The sequence below is a fragment of the Pholis gunnellus genome (genome assembly GCF_910591455.1).
Source record: "Pholis gunnellus genome assembly, chromosome: 20".
Classification (NCBI taxonomy): Eukaryota; Metazoa; Chordata; class Actinopteri; order Perciformes; family Pholidae; genus Pholis; species Pholis gunnellus.
In genome coordinates, this window is record NC_136547.1 from 12,673,591 (window position 1) to 12,683,105 (window position 9,515).

The following is a 9,515-nucleotide window of genomic DNA, read 5'->3' on the forward strand; positions in this document are numbered from 1 at the left end:
GCTTCTTGGTTTGTAATCAGAGGGTGTTAATTGTGTAGTCAAACTGATATTAGCTTTATATTCTCCAACATATTGACAACTACACTCTATAATACCTGACAAATAAAAACAAAATGTTGCCAACCTGGCACCTTGTGCTATAGCTCTTACAGTTTGCACTTCCGGACTTGAATAATGTGCAATGGGGGAAAAGGATGTTGTGTAAAACGTCCAGAAGTGCTAAACCTATAATGACTGGGTCCCAGATAACATCAACGTGTGACAGCTTAACTAATGTGTTATTCATGTTTCACTGAAGTGACAAATCTCTTGTTCTATCCACAAACAAAGTGAAAGGAATCATAACAACTAAATGCCACAGCCTAACCACAAGTACAATGTAAGCCCATAATGGGATGTGAGCCAAATAAATAAGTGAAATATTTGTATTTTGTCCTCCTAGGCTTTGAAGTCCGGGATGCGCTACCTTTTTTGGGGGGGTTTAGCTCTCCACCGTGGATCACATCATTGAAGCGCAACCTTCTTCTCCAGGTGGCGACTGCAGCAATGTGAATATGCAGTAGTGCATCTAGGACATAGCCTGTCCTCTTCCTACCACTAGATAGCACTCTTTTACTGTATTAAGGGCCAGTGGGCTTTACTACCACAGCTCCTCAGTACAAACGACAGTATAACGCTTAATAAAATAAAATAGTGATAGCAGCAACAACAACATAATCTAAACTCTCAAAGATTGATGGACTGTAATTAAAAAGTTGACACTACAGTTTTGGTGTCTTTGGTGAATAGATATCATTTAAATTTTGTTTCTAAGATTTGAATGCCTAATAAAATGCTGAGTAATCCCAGAGGATGGATGTTCTGTCAGATTATTTATCGTGTACCCAATTTACAGAACCACACCAACTGTAAGAATGTCTTGCTTGATTCACACTATCTCTGTATAAAAGAAAGATGACTTTGCGCTACACCTTTCTATGTCTCTCTATCGTCTCCTCTCAGGGTGTCAGCCACAAGCTAAAAAAAAAGAAACTCAGTAGCTTCAGAGATCCATGAGAGTAAATGTTCAAGGACTCATAATGTCGACTCATCATGTTTACTGTACCCTCAATGTAGCCTGTGCAATGCAGGCAGGCTCGTGGTGCGTAAAAAACCCAGCTGCTGGATGTTGTGAAATCACCCTGGTTCACTGCACTTTGAATTCTAAGAGGAGACAATGTGGACTGCACTTCTTATGGTGCAGAGGGTGTGAGGTTAAAGCCCGGCGGAGAGAAGCACTCGAATGCTGAGCGCATATTAGACCATGAGCTGCAGCGGTGACTGTTAAAACAGACTGACGTCTCTTTTACGTCATTGTATGGGAGAGGATGTTACATAAAAACTCCGTGTGGAAATCTGGCTGTTTGATTTCATCCTTCTTATTGTCAAGTAACTAGTAACTACTTTTACCATATTTTAAATCACAATTATTCAAGATATATGTGTAACCATTACAAACTATTTCACCTATGATTTAGCTAACTTTAATTTTTCAATCGTAAAATAATATGGGAAATACCAAGTATGATAATAACTGTTGTCTGCTTATATTTAATTTGTTTTACTTTTTACCATTTCTTTATTATAATTACCTTCACTTATCTATTTGTGATAATCCCAAGAAATTCAACATTGAAGTACTGATAATTTACAATGAATAGGTCATTACTTTTACAGCAAGGTGACCGTATTTCTAGTTCTTCAGAATATGTTAATACTTTTCATTACCCCAAGGGATGTTTTGAGGTTCCAAATATCATTTCACTCGGTCTTTTAAGGACAAATATCAAAAGCAGAAATAGACCACATAATCTGAGAATGCTTACAAAGGCCTTTTAAATCACAGGCAACAACCGTTCACCATCTGCATGAATACAACATGACTCCCACCTAACTGAAATATTCAACAGGACAGATGGCACCCTTTGCTCTGCACCCTATTCTGGTCCGATGTAGACTTTTTATCTTGCTTGTGAGCTTGTAGACCTTTATGTGTGTGGTGGTGTGTGAGCGCAGGTGTGTATTTTGTGACTTTGGGAGTATACCTGCAGACCCTTTAACTATATAATCAAAACAGCATGTACCACCACTGAGCAAAGCAGAGGAACAGGAGGGTAGCACAGCAATATTATCAGTCAGACAGTAATGGCTTAAAAATTATGAATTCACTTCAATCACAAATACATGACCCAGAAGAACATCTTCCTATATATATAATACCAATATAATATAATACCTTCAGTAATCATTTATATGTTGTACCTTTAGCCAACATCATGAAACTTAAAACGCATGAGGTTTTCTTTAACTCAAGAATATTTCCTTTAACCTGTAAAGACCAGCAAAATGTCCTTACTTTGTGGGATTTCTGTCATCGGCCAATCCTTGAGAAGACATTCAAGCCTCACAATGTACGTAGATAAATTAAAACACTCAAATACAAGCCTGCAATTAAGCACTCCATTACTGGAGTACAGACGTTTCAATTTCCAAACTAAATTACTACTGATGAGAACCTCTGGACAGCCGATAGCATTTGTGCAAGCATGCAAAAAATATAATGTAATTCAAAACAAAGATGCTTGCTGCAGTCCAAAACACGACTACTAATTATTATTTCTTGAGTCAACTATTTAAATGTATTTCCAGCTAATTCGTAAGCCATTTCACAGTCAAAGCAAATGATAATGTTTGGTTTCATCACTAGCTGCAAACAGAAGCAGACACTAAACAATCACCTTTTAACTCCCTTTTGAACAGAGTGCTTGCAGGTGTCATTGTTTTTCAGTTAACATGCAGATCATGCAGTATGCCTACTGACTGCAATACAAAAAACTAGGATCGTTCCTGCAAAGTATCTGCTCATCCTTTTCGAACAATGTCTAATTGAGGTGAACAGAGGCCAGTTGTGGCAAGGGGTGAGGATATGTCCGACTCCTTCCTCTATATAATCAGTAATATCAATAGAACAGTAAACAGCAATATGTAAGACACTACATTTCAACTTCTCCCAAGCAAGACAAAAAAAACAGCTACATAGTTGGATGAAAATGCCGAGCCGTGATTCGCTGTTGGCAAACAGTCCCTCTATCATCAAGACTCACACGAACATACGACTGTACGGCAGTTAGGGGAAAAGTTAGGGGAAAAAGAGAATCTCCTTCGAGCCGGATTTGAACCAGCGACCTAAGGATCACTATGCAGCCACTACAGTCCTCCGCTCTACCAACTGAGCTATCGAAGGGATATGCCATAACGCCGATATTTGGATATAAATATCTACCTGATATTGCGTTTGCGTAGTTCCATTTTGTGTATATTTACAATGTAGTTCAACTGCAGGAATTTTTTCGTTCGTTATACTGCAAATATATATATATATATTGCAGTACTTTAATCTGTGGGCAATATGCTCCCTAACCACAGTCTTACCTCATTCACTGACATTCTTTTATTTCCAGAGCCATTTTCAATTTCCATTACTTCGATTAGTCTGAAAGAGTTGCTGAAATTGTGAGTTGTTTGGCCCAATATCAAAAATGTTACGGTGTAACATTTAGCAAAACACGATGTTAACAGGCACTTCCTTTAAGATGGGGTATTGCTCATTCACTGAATTCAAGGGGAATTAGCTCAGATGGTAGAGCGCTCGCTTAGCATGCGAGAAGTAGCGGGATCGATGCCCGCATTCTCCATATGTGGTTTTTTCTTGTAATATTTTTCCGTTGTTTCATTTAAAACTGTTTTCACGAATAACGATAATAATGGACTCAGATATTGTTGGGTGAGTTTGATTTAAATTGCTTTAAAACTACTCATTTTACAGAAGACAATTATTTAATGCTGTAAAAAATAAAGGAAACTCAATTATTTTTTATTCAATTCCTGCACCAAATTCAAGGGGAATTAGCTCAAATGGTAGAGCGCTCGCTTAGCATGCGAGAAGTAGCGGGATCGATGCCCGCATTCTCCAAGAGGTGTATTTTCCTTGTAACGTTTTTCCATTGTTTCATTTAAAACTGTTTTCACGAATAACGATAATAATGGACACTCAGATATTGTTGGGTGAGGTTTGTTTACATTGATTTAAAACTACTCATTTTACAGAAGACAATTATTTAATGCTGTAAAAAATAAAGGAAACTTAATTTTTTTTTATTCAATTCCTGCACCGAGTTCAAGGGGAATTAGCTCAAATGGTAGAGCGCTCGCTTAGCATGCGAGAAGTAGCGGGATCGATGCCCGCATTCTCCATATGTGATTTTCTTGTAACATTTTCCCGTTGTTTCATTTAAAACTGTTTCACGAATAACTGATTTCTAGATGTGATGTAAGGCCTCTACCTCCTTTAAACCCTCTAGCATACACTGCACAAACATTCACCTCTGATAACAGTGTGGAGGATGCATGCTAGTGAGTTTGGTAGGCAGCTGTTCAGTACTGCCCCTGCTCAGTTTCAAATATGGGCAAGGTAAAAATGGCAACCTTTGACGTGACAGCAATAGCTGCTAAAAACAGAACTGACACCATCCAGATAGGAGCACACACCCGCCAGGACAAGAGCAGCAGGCCTTCTCTCTAGCCTGACTCGGGCCTACAGAAGACAGCTTAAAGAAACAGATTTTTGTTCCTCGCGTCGCCGACTTGTGTGATCTTATCTAACAAGGCTTTGTTGTTGTTTAATCTCCTGCTAAAAGCGCTCGTCAAAAATGGATACCATGGATAACCTGGAGAAACAGCTGATTTGTCCTATATGCCTGGAGATGTTTACAAAGCCTGTGGTTATCCTGCCCTGCCAGCACAACCTCTGCAGAAAATGTGCCAACGATGTTTTTCAGGTAAGCAACTGAAGAAAATGCCACCCATCAGTTTAGTAGATAGTTTTAACATTGTGGGGAAAGTATTTCTAAACTCGAGGAGCACTGCTTCAGCTTTATATAAGCCTATTAAGCTAACTTTGGATTATCTTCCCCTTCATGCAAGGCCAAACCAGTAACTGTTTGGGCAACAAAGAGTACATGCTTATAACATGCTCCTATAAATGGAGAGTATTTCAGGCAGAAAAGATTTGTGTCACAACTGATCACAAAGTAAGGCTGTGTTTACAGACAGTACGGATATAATTAATCATTACCAGCATCAGAAAACATTGGAAGCTTGTGAAATTTGAGATTGAGTTGTTGTCAGGAGTTAGTCCCTTCATTAAAACACATGTGAACCACTTTGTGACTGACAGCAAGACAGTTCAATGTTTTTAGTCTTTTTAGCGTTTCACTTTTGTTTTATGGATTGCTGTTTCACTGGATTCACATTTCATAACTACTGAGTGAAATAATTTCATACGTTGTTGCGAATGAGGTTGATTTATCGGTTAAAACTGTGTCCTATTATACTAAATATGAGGTTTGACATTTCTTTTGTTTACAGGCCTCAAACCCATACCTTCCAACGAGAGGTGGCTCACTGACATCCGGTGGCCGCTTCCGGTGCCCGTCCTGCAGGCACGAGGTGGTTCTGGACCGGCACGGTGTTTACGGGCTGCAGAGGAACCTGCTGGTCGAGAACATCATTGACATGTTCAAACAGGAGTCCAGCAGGTGAAACAGACCAGACACACCAGACGTGCTCCGTTCAGTTTCTCTTGACAGAAGACAAGCTCTAAGTCAATAGCGGACGCTTTACTACAGTTTCACCTTTAGAGTTCGGAGAAAAGCTTTGTTTATCAGGCAAAGGGCCGTGAAAAGATGATAGTAAAAGAGAACTAGGATAAACTGGTGGTGCGATGGCACGAAGCTTCTGAGTCAGAGAGCTGGAGTGGATGACAGGTTTCTGGTTTTAGTCATCCATCCACACAGATGATTTCCTTGATCGTAGTTGGCTGTAGGCCTTTCTGACATAAGATCCACAACACTCAACAACCTCATTCTGGATCAATATTTTCTAGCATTATTGTACGTTTTACGGATATTTTTACTGATATTTTGATTTGTTTTTATGGGATAAATGTGAGTGAGTATGAGTTATACAGGAAAGATAGACATCCATAGAAACATAACGCCATACAAGTGCACCCACACCTGTATTCCACACAGTGTAATAGTGATGTATTGATCACAGCGCTGACAGGCAGTGTGCACGGCAAGGCCGCACTGATGGATCGTCAATAAGCCACCGAGATGTGTACCTGTGACATTATCAAACCGACATTACATGTCACATCAGTATGCACTGAAATGTGCGGCCTGACAGGAAGATGATACTGTTTTCTTTGAACCTCAACAGCAGCAAGCCAGCGCCGGAGAGAAAGGAGGAAATGCCCATGTGTGATGTTCACGAAGAAGAAAAGATCAACATTTACTGTGTGACCCACGGTGTGCCCACGTGCTCCATGTGTAAGGTATTCGGAGCTCACAAAGACTGTGAGGTGGCGCCCATCACCAGCATCTACCAGTCAAAGAAGGTGAGGCCTGAGATACTCATGGAGATCCTCAATACTGTCTATCATGAGAGTATCACAAATATTGATAGTTTACCCTGCCACGTCCTTGCCCCCCCCCAGACGGAGCTGAGTGACGGGATTGCCATGGTGGTTGGTAACAACGACAGGATGCAAGGCATCATCAGTCAGCTAGAGGAGGCCTGTCGTGCCATAGAGGTCAGTGTCCAACTGGCCCGCTCACTCACGCAGCAAGCCTCGCTCTGTGCACACGCTAATGCACCTGCACTCACCTGCACAGGCGCACAAACTGACGCGACGTGTCCTTGTCGCTGCCACTCTGTCTGCTTTTATCTGCCTGTGAGATGTGGGCGGAGAGGGGGGAAATTAATGTTTTGGTGCCTCGGTCTGTCTTACACTCTCTTTTCCACATTTTCTTCGGCATGCACTTAGCGAGTGCACTTTACTCTGCCTCTGGCCCATTGACATTAAAAATGAGCAGTGTAAATTGACAGGGGGGGGGACGGGGACGGACAGACAGCTTTCCAATGGTTCACGTGCTGCAGTTGGACATATTTGGGAGGAAGTCCAGTCCCCCATGTGTCACCCTCAGTGGTGTCACTCAGGATGAATAAGCAGAATGAAGACAGTACACAAAAAGCAACAACTATGACTAACTTTTCTGAATATTCTTAACTCTGTTGTACCCTAGAGTAGCATTTACATACATTTTCTCCCCCATAAGACTGCGATGAATGATTCATATGAATGTGTCTTCTTCTGTCTCGTACTCGTGGATGTATAGGAGAACGGTCGGAGGCAGAAGACGCTGGTGTGTGAGAGGTTTGACCAGCTCTACTCCATCCTGGAGGGGAAGAAGAGAGAGATGAGTCAGAAGGTGACCTCCGAACAGGACGAGAAGATGACCTATATCCGGGGCCTGACCAGGAAGTATGGAGACCATCTGGAGGAGAGCTGTAAGATGGTGGAGTTGGGTATCCAGACTATGGAGGAGCCGGAAATGGCTTTATTTCTACAGGTCAGAGTCAACACCTAAAAAAATGGTAACATTTATCAATATTTGATCATATTTAGTTTTTTTCTCTCTTCTGTCTCTTTCAGAACACAAAGCCTCTCCTCAAAAAGTGAGTCTTTATGCATCTCAGACAATAGGGGAGATATAGCATAGTATGTAACAACATACAATTTAAGATTATAATCCTATTCTTGTGAGTGATTCACCAAATATACATCTGCACCTAAACCCCCAAACCTAGTGCAGCGAGGTCACACCTGCTCTCGAGGAGCTGTCGACAGTATTTTCTGCGAAATGTTGCAAATCGTTATCTTTAGCTGGGGCGTCCCGAAATAACTCTCGGAACGTGCTAAACATTACAGATTGATTATTTATAACAAGTGTTACATTGACTGTCTGGGGGGTGACTTTTTTTCCCCCCCCGTAAATAATGCACATTGCACCTTTTGCTCTCAGGCTTGCAGAAGCTTCCAGTACAGCACACTTGGACAAAGTTGAGCGTGGCTATGAGAATATGGATCATTACACCGCCGACTTCAAGAAGGAGGGCCTGGCCCTGCGCGGCCTCGACTTCCTCCGAGGTGGACAGGCAGAGTTTGGTGGTGGCAGCAGTTGACTGCTTACAGCTCCGGCCTGTAGTAATCAGACTTTTTTCTGTTTTGTTGCCATTCTCTTCTACAGATGATGAAGACGAGGACGAAGAGGATGAGGACGGAGAAGCAGGCACGGAGGAAGGCGAGGGGGCCCAGACTGTTTCGGGAGGCAGTACTGTTATAGCCGCCTCCGTCCAACCTTCTGCCCCGCAGCAGAGTAACTCTTCCCCAAGCGCAGCCAAGAGCGCTGCCTCCTCCTAGCTGTCAGCCGCCGGCCCAGAAAAACACCTAATCCGGGAGCAACGATACGTTTTTTTTGCTCCTAGTTGTTGATTTCAGGTCAGTTGTGATACTTTTCCCCCAGATTGGGGAACACGAGACAGATTTAGATCTGCGCCGAAGGGAAACTCTGAGTTGCAGAGGTAGATCTAAAGGAAGAGACAGAAGTTTCAATTCCCTTCTCTCTGTCTAATATTGGGATTATGTTGGCGTGCATCGCTGCATGCTGACTGATCTTATATGTTTTTTGTCTGGTTAAACACACATTTTGGCACCTTCTTGCTTTTTTTTGACATACTGAATGACAAGCAGGCTGTGGAGGTGGTTATTTCCAGAATGCATACTTTTTTTTAATGTAGCTGACCTTTTGGGATTCACTGCTTAAACTAATTAGCGAGCATGACAAGAGGGCCTCGGGTTTCCCTCCCGGTCGTACTCTTTTTTTTTTTTTTATGACTGGTATAACTTTATGAGTAGGTAGCAGAATAAATAACTCTCACAGTGACAGTTCAGTCTTTCATACACTTGACAGCCTGTATTATGTGTCGTATGCTTTATTGTATAACCCAGGTATACTTTCCTACATGGACAAAACGTCACAGTTTGACATGTAACAGTGTATCATATATCATTAAAACTGAACTGTGCAAACGCCTAAAGTGTCTCTCAAATGTTGGATTAACAAAAATACAACTGTACCATGTATCCCTGTACTTCATGCCTCCCCCCTGGACTGAATTACAAATGATATTTCTTTTTTATGTAACACCCCTGTGTGTCTGTGTGTGCGCATGTGCAAAGAAAAAGACACAATTTTCTCTTTCTCCTGTCCTTCATCTCTTCTTCACCTTCCTTTTCAATTATTTCTGGCAAAGGAAATCCATCTAGGAAATAATCATTTGTATAGCTTGTTGTTCAGTATGGTTGTGATGCCATTCCTGCCTACGACCTACTGTACATATCAGACTGCAGCGAGCCTCAAACCTCCAGTTATCTATTTGTTGCCTTGCAATGGCCTCGTCTTGCTGTGACTCCTCTATTGAGGTATAGTCCACCTCTGAGTCCCATCTAATTATTGAACACCGTGTCTCGGTGAGCTGGATCCTTTACAAACGGACTCAATGCAGCACTG

General features: G+C 41.7%; 1 protein-coding gene across 1 annotated transcript; it reads left to right on the forward strand.

Annotated features, from left to right (window-relative positions):
• Positions 1-4,588: 4,588 nt before the first annotated feature.
• On the forward strand, positions 4,589-9,032 carry trim55b (tripartite motif containing 55b). Its single transcript, XM_079181209.1, has 8 exons — positions 4,589-4,877; positions 5,467-5,636; positions 6,322-6,499; positions 6,599-6,694; positions 7,281-7,514; positions 7,598-7,620; positions 7,968-8,092; positions 8,193-9,032. The coding sequence occupies exons 1-8, from the start codon at positions 4,749-4,751 to the stop codon at positions 8,363-8,365; spliced, it is 1,128 nt and encodes a 375-aa protein (XP_079037335.1). The 5' UTR covers positions 4,589-4,748; the 3' UTR covers positions 8,366-9,032.
• The last annotated feature ends 483 nt before the right edge of the window (positions 9,033-9,515 follow it).

Coding starts and splice junctions, on each gene's coding strand:
- trim55b (XM_079181209.1), top strand. CDS start 4,749: ATGGATACCATGGATAACCTGGAGAAACAGCTGATTTGTCCTATATGC. Junction 7,621..7,967: donor ACAAAGCCTCTCCTCAAAAA/GTGAGTCTTTAT, acceptor TTTTGCTCTCAG/GCTTGCAGAAGCTTCCAGTA. Junction 8,093..8,192: donor CGGCCTCGACTTCCTCCGAG/GTGGACAGGCAG, acceptor TCTCTTCTACAG/ATGATGAAGACGAGGACGAA.